Here is a 20994-nt window from a genome sequence, read left to right as displayed (position 1 = left end):
TTGTATGCCCACTCAAGGGAGATCCTGTATTGAGCAGGCCTTTTTTTGTGCCTTGCAGCACATTTGCTACTCCAAAGCAGGCTGGCTGGAGGAACAGATAAACCATCAAGGACTTCCCCGAGGTATAAGAGAGGAGTCAAGATGTCAGCAGCAGAAACAAACTCTGGTTTTGTCTAGTTGACTGGATAGGGCTGGGTAATAGGTTGGACTGGATGATCTTGGAGGTCTCTTCCAATCTGGTTGATTCTATTCTATTCAGAATATGCAAGACAGTGAGAGAAGTCCCTGACTTTGCCTGGCACAAGACATCACCCATTTGTAATGGTGCTGCACGCAAACAGCCTTCCCTGATAGCTACTGCACATATGCCAGGTGCCATGGACAAAACACCACATCCTGTCCTACCAGAGCAGGCTCCAGCTTGGACATTGCTTCATTATCTCCCTGTTATCTCCCTCTCAAGAGTGACAAACAAGACAAACAAGTGGCATCTCAAAAACCATTTTCTCTTTGACTTCAGCAACATCCCTGTGTCACTTATAAGCCCACCATGCCAATGGTGAGCAGAGTGAAGCTGCCCATAATGTTCTCCAGAGGTTTTAATCATACTGGTAAACCCCTGCTAGTCAATCAGGAGAGAACCCAGTTATCACCTGCCCACAAGAACAGACCAAAATGAGAAGCCACTCTTCAGGCAGACATCTGAGCATTTCATATGCATGCTACAACCAGTCTCGCTTAAGATGCTGGGACACCATCAGTTCTTCAGTGAGGGATGACCTGCAGCTCCAGTGGAAAAGTGCAATCAATCCTTTTAATCTCCTTTGTACCTTTTCTCTCTCCTCCAAGATGAATCCACTTATTTACAAGTCAATTTGCTTATGCAGCTTATGGCAGCGTCAACTCTGGCCAAAAAACATTCCATAACCTATTTCAGCAGAATCTCCATCCAGCCAAGGCTCAGACCTTCCTTCCTAAAGACCCTTGAGCTACTTTTATATCTTCTGCAGCAACAGAAGCTGAAAGATGCCCCCCCTGGATTGAAGGCTCTTCCCCTCCTCTCTTGTTCTCTTTCTGGGAGGCTCAGATATCTGCTAAAATACACCAACTACCCCTCTCTTGAGGGGCAGGGGGTGAGCAAGAGACACCCAACCATCCACCTGAAGGTGCTAGCTGGTGCAATCATGAAGCAGAACATACTGCTGACCACCATGCAGCTGAGATACTCCCCCAGACTTTGGAAACTTTGCACCCCTATTGCTCTGGCTGCTGACCAAGGCCTGCCCTCCACCCAGGATCTGTGATGCAGCCTCCCCACACGGAGCTGCACCGACTGCCAAGTACCAGTCTCAAAGTGCCATACCTCCTCTTCACTACTGCCCTGTGTCCATCAGCCACTACAGAAAGCTACAGAGGTTGTGACAGCTTCTTGCAAGGGGCTTGCCCACCCAACCCGAGCAAGTGTCCTCTTGTGAAAGGCAAAGCAAGAGCAAGGGCCGGGTAGCAAGCGGCTGTTACTACCTCGCTGCAGGAAAGAGGCCGTTCTCTGGATAAACCCTGATGGAGGAACAAAACAAGGGGAGACAAGGCATAAGGCAGGAGGGAAATGAACTCAGGGGTGGCAGCAATAGGGCAACAATTCAATTAATGAGTGAACAGCAAGGCCAGTGAGCCACGGAGAGCTGCCAGTGTCCATTATGCCTTTGGGAGGAACCAGCGATGTGAGTCTGGGACTTGGAGGTTGCAGTGAAAACCCAAGTGGATGGAAGGGGCACACTGTGTCAAGGAGCCCCAGGAGGGAGCACAGCATGGGTTTGGCTCATCATGGGGCCAGGCCCTCACCTAGCTCCAGGAGACTATAGCTGTGGGTGAAAGGAGGAGGTGGTGAAACCAGCGGGGAGGAGATGAGTCCTTACCAGATCTCTTCTTTCCAATGGGCTCCCTGAAATAGAGAAGGAAGAGTGTCAGTGGAGGGATGGCACAGTTGGGTTGTTGGCCAAGTGACAAACTCACCCAATAAAGCACAGCAGTGATGGCTCTGGTGGGACTGCTGACTTCTCTCAACCAGCTAATGTCTCCATGGGTGACATGGGGCATCACCCGCCTTGCAAACAGGCCATCCCTCCCTTCATTTAGTGACTGAATGCCTTCATCCCTCCCAGGGCAAGGCTCAGTTGCTGGTCTGACCTCCTTGGTGTCTTGGTCTGACAACCACAACTCCCACCATGTCTCTGGCGAAGGCAGGTGGACTGGGACAATCTGGCAGCAGTAAGGAGCTGAGGAAGCCCAAACTCCCAAAACTGCACCCAGCACAGACCACAGCTCCCACAGAAGTGGGCACTGGTATGAAGACCAAGAGAGAAATAGTTTAGTGTCTCCATGTGCTATGCCTCTCAGGGAGAAGGATGGTAATGATCAGGCAGATATTTAAATCCCCAAACAGGACAAGTCAGTAAAACGTTGTAGAAGGGATGAACCCCAGGGCTGTGCAGCAGGATCTAATGGATGAACCCCAGGGCTGTGCAGCAGGATCTAATGGATGAACCCCAGGGCTGTGCAGCAGGATCTAATGGATGAACCCCAGGGCTGTGCAGCAGGACCTAATGGATGAACACCAGGGCTGTGCAGCAGGACCTAATAGATGAACACCAGGGCTGTGCAGCAGGACCTAATGGATGAACACCAGGGCTGTGCAGCAGGACCTAATGGATGAACACCAGGGCTGTGCAGCAGGATCTACTGTGATCATGGGAAGCCAATGAGGCAGCTCCAGCCCAAACCCTCTTGCTATGGCCAGCTCTGGCCAGACCGCTGATGGGAGAAACCACAAGCCCTGGGTCCTTTGTCTTACTTGAATGTTGCCAAGCAACATGGCTGCTGAACAGCCTCAAACCCACAGCTCAAGCCTCTTCAAGCACATGGACATCTGGAGCATTCCACGATTCAAAACCAAACACCAAATCAAGGACAATATAGGCCCAGAGAAGTCTCAGAAAATCATGGGTAACAAACCCAAGAAACCCAACCAGCCTGAAACCAAACCCACCAGACCCTTCCCCAACCACTGCAGTGCATGTCTCTGCAAAAGGCTTCTCAACACTTTCATGTAACTTGCCACTATGGCCTTGAAATGCTGCTTTATTGTGGGCTGATGGTAGCCTGCTCCCTGCTTACTTAAGATGGAGACTGTTTTCCCTTCTCACATGTGTGATCAAGACCACTTGGCCAGGATGAAACATTCTGGTACCAGGAGATATGCATTGATCATTGTTATTTCCAGAAAGAGTAACAAGCACAGAACAGGCATTGGAGCTTCCAAGGAAAAAGCATTCACCTGGTGGTAAGTGAACCTTTCTGAGGCTTTAAGCAGCCTGACCACTGCCTGGAAAGATGACTGGAACATCCCAGGAGGACCCCAGGAGCCCCTTCATCTGCTTATCAAGTCCACTGTCAAAATGACCTTTCAGCTTCCCTTCCCTTTGCTTTCAGGCAAAGCGGAGAAATCCTTCCACACTCAGTAAAAATGCCAGCCAGAGCTGGGCCAGGCTTTGTTTTCTTTCAATCTTATCTGCATTTTCAGTCCATAATTTCTGCAGACACTTTATTCCCCAGGAGCCACGAGGTGATGCAGGGACTTGGCTGCCTTCACAGACCACCCACCCATCCTGGCAGCGCCGCCTGCTTCCAGTGCCTTATCTACCCAGTCTCCCCTTCCCTTCGCACATAACCTGTAGCACTCATCCATGCAGCCATCAGTAAAACTAAATGAAATGCAACAGAGACGGACTAGAAACCAATGGGACATTGCTATCTAGAAACCAGAGACTACCTGGTAAGTTCAGAGACCACAGATGGCAAAACCCTGAAGCATATGAAGGAGAGATCAATGGAGGAATCTGCCAGACAGAGCATCCCAAAGCCACACTTAAACAGAGATCACACTGTGGAGCTAAAGCAGTTTCTCACTAAGCCCCATTAAATTTGCCCCAGCTCAGCAGTATGGCAGGAAAGGGAAGCAAAGCGAGGGCAGATAAGCACAGTGGAGATCAGCAGGTGGGCATAGCACCCCTCTGCTGACAGGAGGGTGTTGATGGAAAGCACTGTGCTTCTCCTGTGCCATCTGCTAACTCTATTACTGTAACTCATCCCCCTGTTTCCTTTCACTGGCTGCTCCATCTGAGTGAGGGGGCAAAGAAGGAGCTGTGATTTCACTTTGCTGCTGGGTTGTTCCTGGCATGGAGACAAAGAGCTGTAGGTCTGAAGGCCGGCAGTCCCAGCCCACCACTTCAAAGGGAACAAGAGCTCAGACAAGACAGGAAATGGCAATAAAACCCCAGCAGCATCTCCTCCTCCATTCCCTGTGGACCAGAGAAAGGCATGCAGCAGATCTTGCATGCACAGCTTCCTGGAAACTGGTGGCTCAAGAAGAAGAAGGAAAGTCTACTTTGCCTTCCACTGTGAAACACATTTAGCTCACTCGCTCTCAATGCGGCCAGGCTGTGCAGGTGAACCAGACAGCCACAGCACAATTACAAGGCACTGATACACAGCTATGATCATGTGCCACAAATCAACCCCACCAAGCTTTGCAGGTGGTTAGAACTCAGGATGGATCCTCCAGCTGCTTCCCAGGACTTCTCCAGCTCCTTGTTGGAAACGCTGAAGGCCAGGATTGTGTTTGACCAGAGTTTCACTTAAATCACTGAGACAAAATAGCCTCAGGGTGCAGTGGGCTCAGCTCAGCATCCTTCTACAGAAACTTCTACATGTGGAGAGCTCTTAGCACAAATTAATAAACCTTCTGGGGGTGTTTTTGCTTTATTGTTTTGGTCTGTTGGGGTTTTTTCTTCTTTCTTTTCTGGGGATAAAGAGTCAGGTTTCTCAAGCACCTTCTCTGGTCTATCAGATAGCATTCCTCCAGAACCAGTGATGGGAAGGAGAAAGATGGGAAGCACAAGGCTGTGGCGAGGGCATGAGGCAAAGCTAACAGCTTGGGAAGTAGGTTGAGAACAAATGCAAGCAGGTTGTTCCTCAGTAAGATGCAGGTGACTTTTTAAACTCCTTACTGCAGGATGCTGTGGACACTGGAAGTCTTCCTAAGCTTACAGGGTCATAATTCAGACAAGAAATGTCAATCTAAGGGCATCAATTGTAAAGACAGTAAACCCCTAAAGGCTAGAACAGTGTCTAAAGAAAAGGTGTCAGAGGCTTGGCAGAAGAGATCAACCCCCACCTGGCTACAGCCTCCCTTCTGGTAGTTGTAGACAGCAGAGAGGTCACCCCTGAGCCTCCTCTTCTCCAGGCTAAACACCCCCAGCTCCCTCAGCCTCTCCTCATAGGCTGTGTTCCAGGCCCCTCACCAGCTTCATCACCCTTCTCTGGACACATTCCAGTATCTCAACATCTCTCTTGAATTGAGGGGCCCAGAATTGGGCACAATACTCAAGGTATGGCCTGACCAGTGCTGAGTACAGTGCTGATGCCCAAGTGCTCCCCTGAATGCAGCCTCCGTCTCCCAGGCTGCAGTGCCAGTGCCACCCCTGTGTTTAACCACTGGAGAGCTGCCCAAGCTGAACCTCCAAGCTCAGAAAGCTGCCCTGTGAGCACAGAAACTCAAGTACTCTGCCATGCAAGGGGCTTGCACTGGTACAAAGAGTATTTCTGCAGAGTGGATTTGAGTCCTCTGATACTTCTGTCCACTGTCATCTAGGAAAGACAGCCCTCAGCAAAGTGAAGGAGACCACTATTTTGGAGCTGAGATCTAGCCTAAGCTCCTGGTGAATCTGCACACTGGCATCAGCAGCACTGCAAAACCAACAGCTCATTACAAGCTGTAATTTGTCTGGATAGCAGGACACGGCTCAAAAGCCACAAGCCAGTAAGCATCCTTACCCAAGCCAACATCCATCAACTCAAGGATCTCTACTTTACCAGCAAAAGCTCCTGGAATGCTTTCCTAGAGGGGGCAGCCACTCCATCTTGGTGCAGGGACTTGACTCTCCCTTTTTTCTGTTAACTCCCTGCCCAGGAGTTCATGCCCCTTTTGCCACTCAGTCACCACACAAGGGTGAGAGAAAAGCTTGCTCCTGGCACAGCTCATTGACAAGGAAAGGTAAGCACACAAACAAATAGGAGGAAGCAGGAAGAGACTTGCTTCTGGAGGACACTGGCTACCAGTCTCCACTTCTCAGTTATGGAAACTGGTTACTCCCTGTTGCAAGGACAGAAACACGCTTCTGATCAGGATCCTCTTTTGGTGCTTTGGACCAAACACAATGGCTGCCAGCCCCTTGGCCCTAAGCAGGACCTTTCAGTCAGCCCCCTGGGAGACAAGCTGGCACAGTCAGGTCAGGTTAGGCCCAAGTCTCATTTTAGCCCAGTTCTCCCTTCTCTGATTTATTTGGGCTGGTGCCTGGCTGGAGTCCCTGTCGGTCTGCATGCAGGAAGCAATCCATTACTGCGCCTGTCAGTGCCCAGAGTACGGAGGGGCTGCTGGAGCAGCTGCAGGCACAGCGCTGTTAGCAGCAAACGTGCTCCCCAGCTGGTCACGTCCCAGCTGGTTATCACACACCTTCCAGCTCAGAGGGCACAGACACCCCCCAGCAGCAACAGCCCTTTGCTGACCCAGCAGCAGTAGGATTTAGCGTGGGGCTCGGGTCCTGCTTGTCCTCCTTCTCCTTCCATAAACTCTTCCCCTGGCACACAGCAGAGAGGAGCAGGGCTACTTCTGCACTTGCTCTGCTACCCCAGCGCACACCCACTGCTGCATGCGGCAGCCAGAGCGACAGGGACACTCAGGAGCTAGGAAGATGGGGCAAGGACCCACTGCTGTGAGCAGATCCCACTGCATTTGCAGATCAAGGCCAGAGGGCCACCCTGCAACTGTCTGGGCTGCCTTCCTGCCAGAAGAGGACAAAGTCCCAAAAGCCAGCTCCTAAAGCAGAGCACAGCCCTGCAGCAATGCCACTGGCTGAGATGGCATCAGACACCCACTCTCACTGCTTGCAAAGGGCTTTGAAGGTCAGCTCAACTGGGAAGCAGCAACTCCAGTGATGTACACAATGCCCTTCCTGGGACACGTTTGCTTAGCAGTGGTAGAAGGAGGCTTCTCATCCATCTGCAGACCAGGCAAGTCAAACACAGGGTTTCTCTAATTCCCACCACTTCACAGCTCACCCAGCAGGCAGAAAGCACCTGTTTGGCTTGTAGAGTTTGGGGAAGACAATCAACCTCAGAGATCAGGGAGGAGCAGCAGCTGAAGTTCACCCGAAAAACCCCATCTGGGGTCTCCAAAGAGAAGACAGGCACAGATGTAATTCCACACACTGCAGCTTCTACTGACAAACAGGTTCTGCCTCCACTATCATCTGCTCTTGTAGAGGTCACAAGCCCTTTAAGGAGCCTTCAGAGTCCTGCTGCAGGGAGTGTTGCTCAGGCCAGTCCTGCACCAACCTTGGCATGCTGTTGAGTGGGTGGGAAGCCCACACCAGCCTTTCAGCCCTCTCCTTCCTTTGCAGGCGATCTGCTGGATTCAGGCAGATCCAACACATCAGGATGAAGATGGAAATGAGGAATTTAGGTGTTTTAAAGACATGAGGAACTCCTGAGGCTGATGACTTTCAAAGTGTGAATCCACAGCACCCAGAGGGAGTAAGGAGGGGTTTGAGGACACCTTCTAAGCATGTTAAGAGATGGCAAATTTGCCTTATAGGTGCTTGTGGCCCCACTTTGCGGGGGGGATAATCAGGTTTATATAGCAAAAGGTCAAAAAAACAACTGTAAGAATCTTATACTTGGTGAGATGATCATCTACCAACACAAAAGCAATGAAAGATGCTTTGAAAGAAAGAAGCTTCCCACAGCCAGTGCTACCTCCTAGAATGGACAGCAGCTGCACAGCCTTTGGGAAGCAGCACAGTGATGGATCCATCTCCAGCATGCTCCACTCGTACACTGTGGACAATTAAATAACCACTTAGGTTCTTGCTTAACTCTGGAGATAACCTGGGCTCCTGCATGTTGCAGAGCCAAAATCTGGCTGGTGAGGAGAGTTAGCAGCTGAACGCCTTGACTCAGCAGTGGCTTTGTGCCCAGCCGCACAGACTTCCCCAGCTTTACCCCAGAAATGCTCTGCTGCAGCTAAACCAGCTTTAAATTGAAAAAGGATAGATGGGAGGCAATGGGGAGGGGGTAAACACAGCAACTTCCCACTTCAACAGCCAAGCATCCTGCTGCTGGTCAGACCTGCTGAAGTAAGCAGGGAGCAGGAATTTGATGAGCTTTCTTCTTTGAAACTACGGTTTCCATAGAGCTTCCATCCCACACTGGGGAGCAAAATCCCACATCCCCACAGGCTGCTAGCTTACCAGGAGGTTTCTCTTTCTGTAACTGTTTCTCCTCTCCTTACACTCCCTTCCACTGCTCTGTGGAGTCACTTCTTCCCAAATTTAACTAATCCCTCTGGATAATTCCCACTCTGACCCACCACTGGGCAGCTCTCCAAGGTGTAAGTGACTGAGCTATCCCAGTCTGGTGCTTGCTGGACAGGGATCCACATCACAAAAGCCACTGATTGTCACTGCCAGTGGAAATACCAAAACCTCAGCTTGCTTCCCTGTTTGAAGTTATCCCTCCAAGCAGGAGGAGACTGGAAAGTTGGCAGGTGTGTGCAGAAGGGATGGAGTAAAGGTTTCACATCCCTCTTCTAACTCTTTGTTGCTGCAAACTCCTGTCTCAGCTCTACTTTTGGCTCTGGTCTACCGCTCAACTAGAAGTGAGGGGGGGAAAAGGGCACAAAACCCCAGCATTTGACTCCTTCCCTCTCCACTCAGTCCCTGTCCATTCAATCTCCCTTTATACATGCCAGCATCAGGGCTGGGGCCTGTAGAGCAGGCGAGAGACTGAGAAGGGCAGAAGATATCAGTTTGCAGGGCTGGCAGCCAATAGCAGTCTGGTTTCATTCCCAACATGGGCAAAAGGACACTGAAGGGAGATGCACTGCAGGAAAGCAGGAAAACCCTGTCTCAGTCCAGGGAGAGCTCCAGGGCTGGGGAAAGCAGACACCACAGGGGTCTGGAGATAGATAGATAGATAGATACATGGGCTGCCCAATCTCTTCTTTCCAGTCCCTAACACTGCCAGATATTAAATCCACCCTTTGCAGTTAGACCAGAGCGTCACAGACTGCAGTCAGCTGTGGCTCCTGAAAGCAGTCCGACATCCAGGGGTGATGCACCCCTGACAAGAGCAAGCAGAGGGAGCATCCAGCAGCACTCAAAGGCACGTTGGATGGCACTGCCACCAGTTGCCATTCCCGCGGGCATGCTGCGCGCTGAGGTGCCAGCCACAGAAGCTGAGGCAAGCGATGGAAAGCAGGAAGGCTCCCAGCCACAGTGCTGCAAGGACGGCTGCTTGGCTTGGCGCTGAGCACATTGACCCGTCCCTTTTCCCTCCCTCATTCCCGCCTTTCAGCCACCCAGCATAAAAAGTTGCCTTTTTCCACCCCTCCACCCTCCCCCAACTCTGTTCAGGTCCTGGCTCCCTTTCAAATTCCCGAGGAAAGCATTTCTGTGCTGGCTGAAGGATGACATCCAGCCCAAGCCCAGCCACGCCATGGGGGCTGATGCAGCCCAGCCGTCTATCACAGCTCTCATCTCGTTAGTGCTGCGCTGGCCAAGCGCCAGCACTCGGGGCTCCGCAAAGGGCTCCCACCAATCTCTTCAGAGGAGACAGTCAAGGACTTTCATTAATTAACATTTTGAATTCTAGCTAATAAATACCCCCTGGCATTCAGGCTGGGATAGGAACCACAGCAGAGATGTCCTTGAGATGCTGTAGCGTTTTGCTGCTGGAGGCGAGCGGACAAGAGTCACGCACCAAGTCCTTCTGCGTGCTGCATGCTTGCCTCTCCACCACGGAGAGAAGCAGGCAACAGGGAGAGCACAACCACCAGCAGATTCCGTGCTGCATTACTTGTTTGACCATCCAGTGCTGCAATGGCCAGTCACAAACACATGGTGATGTTGCAGGGAGGCCAACTTTGTGCTCAGGAGATGCTCAGCATTGCTGCAGGACACTGCAGAACGTTCCTGAGGATGGACCTTGCAACATAACCACACACATGGGACTGGATTTCAGGTTGATGCCCTCTGCTGCTTTTGTCTGTTGGACCCAGAGTGACTAAGAAGGACAGGGCACTGACGGCTGCTTGGCTGGACGGCCAGGAGCCACAGCTTCAGACAGCAGAGCACAGAGCTGCACTACTCTGGGGCTGATGCTCAGGACCCAAAAGGCTTCCATCGGGATGTGGTCCTTGTTCTGGCCACAGTGCCCACCCACCTGATTTTTGGCTCAGCCTACAAGACAAAATAAAGGTGAGGGAATTTGGTGCAAGGCTGAAGCTGTCCTTCAGCCCACCATGTATGAAGATGTCTCAGCTATGGGCAGGCTCAACAGCCAACTCCTGGAAAGCTGCTCACCATCCTCTCATGCAGGGCTCAAGGACTTATGCACAGGCAGCCTTTTACATCCCAAAACAGCCCAGGAGCTGTGAACTCTCATAACTCCCTCCCCCCAACAATGTCCTTTGCAGGTTCATCTTTTCCGTATGTCTCCTGCCTGTTCCTGAGCTGCTGCCCTCGCTGAGGGATGACTGATGAGGTGGCAGGTTAAGTGGTGAGCAATAGCTGGGCAGGCAGATGAGAGCACCAGCCGACAGCAAGCAATTAGTTAATGGGCTCTGAGGCCCTCAGACCAATCTCATCAAGTGACCGAGAGCTTTGGGAGGAATGATGATAGGTCAAGTGTACAGAAACCACAGCCAAGGGAAGAAAGCAGGGCTGGGGGGAAGGAGGGAATTAAAAGAAGGAATGAAAAAAAATGAAAACACAGAGAGATGTAGTCCACTCAAACACAATACTTAGATGGAGACCTGAGAGGCTCAGTGCTGCTGCTTAGAGGAGAAAAACAAAATCCCTTTGTCTACCTCCACACCCTTCCAGTCCAGAATGAAGTCAAATCGATTTGCTGCCTCGCCTCTCACAATTAATCAAGCTGCCTCCATTGCTCAACCTTCGGCAGAGCTGCACATCATGTCACATGCAGCACAAAAAGAGAGAGCAGCATAGCATGAGATGGAAGCAGCTGCTCAGATTTCTGCTGCTCGTGATTAGTAAGAGATGGGTGGCTCCTGGCCAAAGCAGCTCATAGTCACAAGACTTACCAACATTCCTTGTTTTGCATGGAAAGGCTCCGGAGCATTGTTATGGATGAGGCTCATGAACATGGCTATGGGAAAGTGCCTTCCGAGTGAGGCAGAGGTCATTTCTAACCATGTGAATGAGGTTTTCAGACTGACCACGTCTCTAAATCCAGCACTAACAAATAGGAAGTGGTTTAGGAGATGCTAAACACTTCATGGAGTACCGGAAAAGTGTTTCCACTTCTGCAATGGAGAAGGCTACACCAGGAGTTGGCTAATTAGGCAGAGGTGTCCACCTCGAGCTGCACAGCCCTTGATTCCTCTCCAAGAAAGCCTCCAAACCTCAGATCTGTACCTCACTGGCTGAACAGCATCAACTGCTACGGAAACCAGCAAGTCCAAGGCAGTTTATGTTCCACTGCCACCCCAGCAGTGGCAGTTGCCCAACCAACTTACTCTTTGGGGGGTGTCAAGTCATCAGGTCGTGTCTCAAAGAACTGGAGAACCTCCTCGCACTGGGATATGTAGGGAGGCAGTTGGATCAGAGCCTGTGGATGAAAGAGAGACACCAGTGATGGGAAGCATCAAGACTGTGCAAGGAGCTGAGTGAGGACAGACCCTCAGAACACAGAGAACTGGGTCATGGAAACAAGACTGGCACCAACAGTCTCCAGGACACAGGAGTGCAGAGCTAGGCAGAGGAGAGCTACAGCAAACACACACCAGAAGCTGCCTCTGCTTTTGTCATTTCTGTTCAAGAAAGCTCTTTGCAGAAAGGCAGGCTTCAAGGATGGGACTTGCAGGGTGAGAGTGTGCATGTCTGTGGGAGCTGGGGACAGAGCCTGGGCCAGCAGTATTTGCCTTTGGTCAGAGCTCTTGTAAATGCTTTCCAACATTGGCTGCAGCAGGGGCTGGGCAAGGAAGGCAGGCATCTGCCTGGCAGAGAGCCCTGCCTTGCTCTCTGCTCATGGGAGGGAACAAGGCCACGGCTGATGGCAACCGCAAAGAGTTAAAAAGACATGCAAATGAGGAAGGGACAATCTGAAATGAGGAAGCAGTGCTGCAGCCTAATCTGGAACAGATGTTTGACCAATTTGCTGTAGAATTCCCCACTCCCTCCATTTGCTGTCACAGCAGTCTCGTGACAGCAGTGTGGGCAAACCAAACTCTCCACTCCTCCACTAGAGACAAAGCCACATCTGCAAAGCCCTGGGGTTACCACACAGATCAGATGTGGCTCCACACTGACCTAATTGGTGGTCCCCAAAACCCTTCCAGACATTCAACAAACAGCCACTCACTGCCAGCAGAGCAGACAGTCAGACCACTAATGACAGGCCAGTAGCAATCAAGAGCATGTGAGAGACAGGAGAGGAAACTACTCACTCCTTGCTTTTGGGTCCAGAGAAGGACTATTCAAAAACCAGGTTTGCATGGATGCCATTCCCATGTGGGTACCATTCCCCAATTCCAAGCATCCCATGATCTACATGATTTCCCTGGTGCCAAAATCACTCTAATTTTGTGGCCCGGAGAAGATTCCACATCCTCCAATAGCAGGGGATGATCACAGAATCCCTGTGCCAGAAGGACAAAAGGCAAGACCAACAGCTTACTTCTTAGGACATCTAAACGGAAGCCCACCTAGTGCTGACTCAGCTGGCACAGCAGTGGCCAAGTCAAGCATGCTGCTCTGAACTCTGGGCCAGCTATGGCCACCAAATCAAAACCAGTAACACAAGCAGCCACTGTCCCACATAGTCTGTCCTACCTCTTCCACCCAAAGGGGCGAACTGGGGAGGGCTCTGAGCACACAGCTGCAAGCTCAGGGTATTACAGTCACAGCAAGTCACCTCACTTGCCTTGCTGCCTGCAAGCCTGAGGACAAAGGTCATCTGCCAAAGACAGAGGAATCTTACTGCACTGAAATCCATTTTCTCAGGGAGTAAGAGAGGATTATTATGTAAAAATGCTGCTGCTAGAGGTCCACCCAGTGTCACTGGGTAGAGCATCACATCATTGTGGCTCTTGGAACTGCTTCAGCAACCCTCTAACAGCTTCTCAAAATCTCTCCCTAGACAGGAGGACAGCAGTTCCCACACCAGGGAAAGGCCAACAGATACAGAACACAAAGAGAAGAAACTGAAGAAGAAATTTCAGGCCTCTGCTCCCCCTCTCCTTTTCATTCCTAAGGTTTGAAGTCCCATTTGGTGACTAGTTGCTCTTACCAGTTGCTCAGACTCTTTGGCTGCTTTTCTTGCACCTCACCTTAAATTGCCACATTTTTCAGTACATGGAACAGAGCCCTTCAGCAGGAGCACTGCTTCATAAAAGCAGTGGTTTCTTCCCTTATTTCTCTTGCCTACTTCCACCCCAAATCTCACCAATCTGTTTTTCCAGGGCTCTCCTTCGCTTCTCTTGCAGGAGATAACAAGAAAGCAGAAACTTTCTTACATGGCTTTCAGTGGGAACATGTTCACAACATACTCATCTAACTCTCTATTCTCACTCTCAAGTGCCAAGCTGGAGGAGACATTTTGTATCTCTATTCTGCACAATCAACCTCCAAGCAACATCCACCTGCAACGATAAACACGGTGGTAAAAACGTGCTAAGACCCCATGGCCACAATCTGCAGCATGATGTGCCCAGGAGGGACACCTGCCTGCTCCTGCTGACTGCTTGCTCACTGTGTATCTCTGCAGCCTTTGGTCCCACACCCACCTTCAGCTCAGCAGCTTTACAGTTAAGCAGCAGCAACTGGCAGGCCAGGCAGAGAGTGCACGTTGCTACTCAGCAATGCATTAACAGGAGGAGGAGAGAGCAGCTAAGTGGGTCATATAACATCAGCCATTATGTTCCAGTTGTTAAGTCAAATGGATTCATTATATTTTATTCCAGTAATGGCATCAGTCTGAAAGAGATGGATGCAGCATCTTATCGCTTAGGGACTTTTTCTTCCCCAAAATTAAATTGATGGCTGTGTGTGCCTGTAGGTAGCTGGCACATTTTAGTGACTCAGAAGGCAAGGGCTGATCATGCCAGGCTGGAGCCAAGCAGTTACTTGCACCATCGGCTCCCCCCACACCCTTGGAAGCAGATAGGTCCAAGCGCACCTTGTGCTGCACCTCCATCACTCTGCTCTTGTCTGCTGTCTTGGCCCACAGTGGTTTTCCCCCTCAGCCCCCCTGCAGAGCTGTCAAGATATATTTATTAATTCACCTTTATCCTTGTACTTGTTATTCCAGCCATGGTATCCCTTCCACAAGTCTGGCTGAGTCCCAAAACCCAGTCTCCACCACTACACAAAGGCATAGGCCACACTCACTGCTACACTTCCCACACCTAAAGAATGTGGTGGACATTTCACCACTTCCATGTCATCTTCTTTGGGTTTTGCAGTCTTTGGGTATGTTTCCAACAGCACTCAGACTGGATTTTGGAAGTAGTGGACCTGCCTCCAGACTGTCTCATGGCTGCAGCAAGTCCAAGTGCACTTCTTCAACATAATGAGAACTGGCATGCTTTACTGTTGTGAAAAGAACTTTTGGTGGACTTAAGTACTTTGTTTTTCCAAGCAAAAAAAATGCCCTGTCAGCAAAATATTCCTCATATTTAAGCAGACTGTTGTGTTCTTCAAGACTTACACAGCCTTATACAAGGAAAGGACACAGACAATGAGCTGTACTTTGGTGCTATAATGAAATGATTTCTGTTGGTTTCTGATGATTCTCTGCAGGTACAAGGCATCTTACCCCTGGGCAAATAACTGGTTTGATAATCAGCACAGGAGTTCATGTCCCAATCTGGGATCAACCCACCAGGAAAGTTCTGTCTTACATAACACAGCAGGTCTGGTCCTAATAGATGGGTAGGGAAAGGCTCCCTAAGGAACCAAATTGTCAAGCCTAGTCCTACACTCAACCATTTCATGCCAAACTGCCTACCAGACAGCACACAGGGAGGCAGTCCGGTCCTTTCCAGTCCATTTGGAATGCTGGTTCTTGTTTGTAGCTTGAGAAAGGAGAAAGGAAAGGGAAAGCATAGGAGCAGGAGCTGGGAGCTGGGCCACCTGCACATCAGGTGTTGAAGTCCTCAGAAGTAATGATGTGGAGTGAAAAGCAAATTGGTGGGTGGGTTTTCAGCACAGAAAGGGCTTGGCAGTGGGAGATAGCCCACAGTGCCACTCTCCCAGCACTGCCACAGCATTTTATACTGCAAGTCAAAAGAAACAAGCCTGATGAAGGTGGCTTCACCTTCAGTTGACATTAGACACCTCCCCTTACCTTGCAGTATTCATCGATAGGTATCAGGCGCTTGACTGCAACGTCGCGGATGTGACTCCGTCGGAAGAGGATCTTCCCTGAACAGGGGAGAGAGGGAGAAGAGTTGGTCAGCACAACACCCAGGAACACTGTCTCTTGAATCATTCTGTCAGGACCTGTGCATTCTGTTGTCACTAAGAGCACTGTACCTACAGAGCAGCACGTTCCCTGTTGTACACTTCAGGTGGGAATCATGTTCAAGCAGACAGAAGAGGAAACAATTACCAGTAAGTTGCATCCCCATCTTCACTCACCAATGTGGTGATGATGGAGGAGTGACTCCTATCAAAGCACATGCCTGCTGGCATGCAAGTCCTGGGTGCACAAGTCCACTGGCAAACAACAGTGCTTGCCAACAGAAGTAGACAGACATCCCCGTGATTGCTGCTGCAGGTAGGATACTTCTTGCAGGCTCCAGCCCTGCTCAGTGCATCTGGGTCTGCTGTGAGCTGAAGCCAAGCCACAGGGTTTCTGTCTGGAGCTCCTGTGTTGAACTGGTCCCTGAGGCCACAGTGTCAGGCCTGCAGCTCTGAGTCAAACCTATAGGATTTTCCTTCCTGTCTGGGGTTTATTTTCATTCTCCATTAATGGGATCCTCTTGCTACTCCATTTCCTTCCCTCTGGCTTGTGGTACAGGCCTCTTTCCTTTGAAGTCTAATGAGTCCTAAATGCTTCAAGCTGCTTTCACAGAGAACAGCTTCTCTGGCCTTTAACTAGACAAAATCCATTAGCAGACAGTGAAAGATCCACACAGAGACTCAGTGATCAAAAGGACTGGTATGGACTGGATTGCAGTAGGATTTCAGACCTGCACTTCCCAAAGCACCAGGAACTGGCACTGCTTTGCTATAAGGTCACCTGGAATACCATGCTTTGGGGGTGGGCTAAGGATGTTTCCTCCATTTCCTGCTCACAGCTCCCACAGTGTAGGAAAGCCTCATCTCCTTTTGTTACTTCCTTGGGTTCCCAGTCCCCACAACAAACCCAGGGAGATCAACTGGAGCGTCTGTCCATGTGACCCCTTCAGATCACCATGGAGCACCCCAGAAGCCAAACTCCCCTCACAATCAAAGGCCAACACATCTTTGCAAGTAACTTGGGAACAGAAAAAAAGCACTCTGGGGAGCCACACACCATGGCCAGCTTCAGCTCCAGCCTTTGCAGGAGCTGCTGCACTGCTGGAACCAGAGCCTGGATGGTACCAAGCTACTCAAGAACAGGACATGGTGAAATAGCCACACACTTAGCACAACTTTAAAACCAGGGCTGAAGCACATTCCCACTTCTCCATCACTTCTCCAGGATCTGGAACATGCAGAATTTGTGCAGCCTGCCAATGCATGTTTTAAGCAGAGATGATCTGAGACAACCCAACTTCAGCTTGTGAAGGGTATGAGTCAGAAACTCATGGAGGAGGCAAGCCTCCTGCTGGCTCAGTTACTGCAGAATGCCTTCGAAACTGGACTGGGAGCACACAGCAGCACTACTCAGTGCTAGCTCTGTGTTTGCCCCCCAGTCAAATGCAGAGGGTCAGACCAACTCATACCAGACAGACTGCTTCTCATTTATATCCTGCTGACAGCAAGGGGCTGAGACATTCATGGTGGGAAATGGTCTGCTCTGAAATACATTCCTTCTCACAGCCTGCCAGAGCCAAGTCTGGCTTTGTGATAGAGCGAAAGAACCCAACACCCCTCTATTCAATCTGTCTTTCAGATTTTGAGGGTGAATAGCCTGGGAACATAGAGGTTGTCTGGAAAGACTGAGAATGACAATCAGGTCTGAGCTCCTTTCACTGCCTGTGGCAATTATTTTCCATCAGACAAAGTATCAACAGTTCTCCCTTCTCACGGTGTCTGCACTGAAGAGGCTTCTACTGGAATGTGATTTTTAAAGAGATGAATGGATCACGATAGTTTTGTTGGCAATAGTAAGGAATAGTTGTTTTGAGTTCATGCCTGCCAAAATGAAATCACCGATGGGTGGGTACATTAGAAATGCCTGAAACAATCAGCTCAGGGGGTGGGAATATTGAAATGTTTGACAAACAGATGCTAGCAAGTAATAATAAAAAGAATACAGTTTGGGGGAATAAATGCATCACAGCAACTGAAGTGATCTCAAATTAGCCCAGCCACAGAGCAGATGAACCAGCAGGCAACCCAGCCCCCTGCTTGATTTGCTCTAGATCTAGTATTTTCCAACATGGAAGTCTATTTTCTAACAAAAAGCTGGGTTTTAATCAGAATGCCTAATTAACTTAATTGCAGACCCTTCAGTGCTGCCAAATACAGTCACATAAATTCTTGACTTGAAAAGCAAGAGAGTAGAGGAAACCACTTCCCTCCTGGAAGGCAAGGATGGGCAACTTGCTGGGTCACTGAGATGCAACATTTTCCTGGATGCATTTTCATGAGACCACGTCTGCAAAATGGCAATCCTGGTGCTGCCTGCTGGTGCTTTTCACATGGCCAAAAAGCACATAATGCAAGAGAAATACATGGCCTTGCTCATCAGATCTGCACCCCTCGCTGCTGTAGCTCCAGAGCACACAGCAAAGGCAGTGGTGCCCTTCACCCACACCTCATTCATGTCTCTCTTGCTTTAGATTCTTTTGGCTGCCCACAGGAGATTGGAACGACTCTCGGCCTGCTACCAGCTTACTGTCCTGCTAATTGACCAGGTGGACTCTTCCTCCTGCCCACAGCAGATACTCCTTCATGCTGACAGGGAGAAGAGTTAAGAGTAACTCCTCAAGATCCTAAAGGAAATGCATGGTGATGAAATGGATAGGTGGCCAAGGAAAAAGAGAAGTTGTCTGATGGCTCTGTTAGATAATTGCTATCTTGGCCCCTTCCAATGAGCAACATCTGAAGGGAGGCTGTAGCCAGGTGGGAGTTGGTCTCTTCTGCCAGGCAACCACCAACAGAACAAGGGGACACAGTCTCAAGTTGTGCCGGGGGAAGTCTAGGCTGGATGTTAGGAGGAAGTTCTTCACAGAGAGAGTGATTGGCATTGGAATGGGCTGCCCAGGGAGGTGGTGGAGGCACCGTCCCTGGAGGTGTTCAAGAAAAGCCTGGATGAGGCACTTAGTGCCATGGTCTAGTTGATTGGATAGGGCTGGGTGCTAGGTTGGACTGGATGATCCTGGAGGTCTCTTCCAACCTGGTTGATTCTATGATTCTTACACAGGTACTGTGCAGAGAAGGGCTTGGTCACTGGCCCAGTGTGACCTAGCTCCAGGCAAAGGCAAGCCATGCAGAACGGTGAGGAGAAACATCTGCACAGAAAGATGCCAGTGGGGAAGAGGGGAAGGTCTCTGGAGTTCGATTTTCTGCAGTGAAGTTTCCCAGTTGGCTGAACTCTGTGCTCAGTAAATGTGCAGCATGAGAGATGAGGAGTGACAGCACAGGGAGCAATCTCAGCTGACTTCACAGTATCTAGCAAGAGCAAGACAGCCTTGATACAGTTTGGACCCTTGACTCATGGATGCCTGCAAACTCAGCAAAACTTCCTCCAATATGAGAAAAATAACTACCAGCTTTACTTTTTCTTAAAGAACACCCTCAGGCAAGACTCACTTTACTCCTAACAGCCTCAAAGCAGTGCTCTTGCCCTCAGCCTCAATGCCAGCATGAGGAATACTAAGGGTAAGGCATATAAAGGAAGGCAGCTCTGCACATCTCACTGATCAGTGGTGTTTTCCACTAGCTAGTGAGGTCAGTGCTGCTTCAGGCTTCACTTCAACAGATTCTCACTCTTGCCACAACTCAAGCACTCAGAAATGATTAGGTTTTCTTATTTACATGCATGAAAACATTATGCATGAGCAATCAGAGCAACAAGTCTCCCTCCCTGCTCATGAAAGAAGGTCACTGCAGACCAAAGGGCAGTAAATACACCATCTTTTAAACACACTAACACAGCTATCAGCAGACTGAACATTTATCACCTGGGAATGTGTCAAGGAAGTTGATTTTGGAAAAAGAAGACAGAGATAAGGCACTACTACAGCATGGCTGTCCTGACACCTCTTCCTGTGCAAGGAACGCCCAGGCTCCAAGATAGGCTGCTGGAAAACCCAGTGACACCTACAGGGAAAAGATTACAACTTAGAGAGTGGTTTTTTCTCCAGTAGAATCTAAACTACAGCCATCCTATGTCCCCACAAACACCCAGGGAAAGGGGCAGGGCACAAGCAGCAGTCTTGGGCAGAGGATTCAGCAAGAGGAGGAAATTCCAAGGGCAAGCAATGGTAATTCTTGATGTGCTGCTCCTCCCCAGTCTCCCCCAGTCCCAGGTAAGAGGGTCTGGAGAAAAAGTCCTATGAGGAGTGACTGAGGGAACTGCGATTGACCATGAGCCAAGGTGCTGAAGCAGCTCCAGAGCAGAGGCTGCAAAGCAATGCAGCATGGCCCTTGCTGCCTCAGTCATCCATCAAGGACTGAAAAGTATCAGAGGAGCACCTGGGGAAAGGGCTGATAAGGACTCTAGGTCTCTAGCAGTATGAGACAGGTCAAGCAGGCCACAAACACACAGGGACACAGGGCTCTGCAAATTAGTCTCTCTTTTGGGAATTCTCTAGGCAGAGCTATGTTACAACGGGGAGCAAGCTGCTGAAAATAATCAATGCTGAGGGATTTCAACCAGCAAAATGTTTGAGGCTCCTCTTGAGCCAAAGGCTGCTGCTAGATCTGCAGCAAACTGGAAGGGCAGAGAACTGAAACATATCACCCTGCTGATCCAGGCTGCAAACCAAGCCAGGTATTTCTAGAGTGAAAACCCAGCTGTGCCTCTTGCTTTATCCTGAAGGACTCCCCCCACCCCACTGCCTCGGAAAGAATTCACTGCTCTCTACCTTTCAAATCACATCCAGATTTTCCCTGGCACGGGTTCCAAACTCACTTCAAAAAGAGGCAGTTCCAAATGTACACATAATGAATCTCAGCCCACAGAGCAGCCAGCTACGTGGGCTATTCCTAGGATGGGGAAGTGGGTGTGGGAGATGGTGTTTCCAGGAGCCCTGCGCTGCGCAGCTGTTTGGCAAAGCTCTGGGCTGTGCACATATCCCAGCAAAGCAGAGGAGAACCAGCTGAGGGCCTCTGGGACTGTCCTGCCTATAGCATAAGCACGAAGTCCCAGACAGCAGTGAAATGAAGCTGAACCACAGTGTGTCCCTATCAAGACAGTCCCTTACGTTCTCATGGTTGGAGATGCGCTAGAGTGGGAGCAAAAATGCTCCCAAGGCCATTGCTTCCACAGCCTAGAGTGCCATGGGATGGACAAAAACGTAAGGTATTTTGTTTAAAGGCAGCTTTGGGTCACCTTTGGGTCAGAAGCAGAGCAACTGCTCCATCCCAGCAGCCCATCTGGGGTAATACTGTTTGCACAACAGCAGGGCTAGCTGAAACCCTGCAGAAAAGGCAGCCACACTGATAATGGGCTGTGAGCTAGCTTGGGACCATCCAC

The 20994-nt window shown here is 50.1% G+C and overlaps 1 protein-coding gene across 2 annotated transcripts in view; it reads right to left on the bottom strand.

Annotated features, from left to right (window-relative positions):
* Window positions 1-20994, bottom strand: part of SH3PXD2B (SH3 and PX domains 2B) — a 75710-nt gene that overhangs the window by 16082 nt on the left and 38634 nt on the right. For both annotated transcript variants that reach the window (XM_064161821.1, XM_064161822.1), the window contains exons 4-6: window positions 15487-15563; window positions 11657-11748; window positions 1917-1942 (exon numbers count right to left, since the gene is read on the bottom strand). In XM_064161821.1, coding sequence (XP_064017891.1) covers window positions 1917-1942; window positions 11657-11748; window positions 15487-15563 — 195 coding nt within the window. The remainder of the gene's footprint in view (window positions 1-1916; window positions 1943-11656; window positions 11749-15486; window positions 15564-20994) is intronic.

Source organism: Pogoniulus pusillus, chromosome 22 (genome assembly GCF_015220805.1).
Source record: "Pogoniulus pusillus isolate bPogPus1 chromosome 22, bPogPus1.pri, whole genome shotgun sequence".
Lineage (NCBI taxonomy): Eukaryota > Metazoa > Chordata > Aves > Piciformes > Lybiidae > Pogoniulus > Pogoniulus pusillus.
The sequence above is the reverse complement of the archived record's forward strand: the minus strand, read 5'-3'. Positions and strand labels throughout refer to the sequence as shown.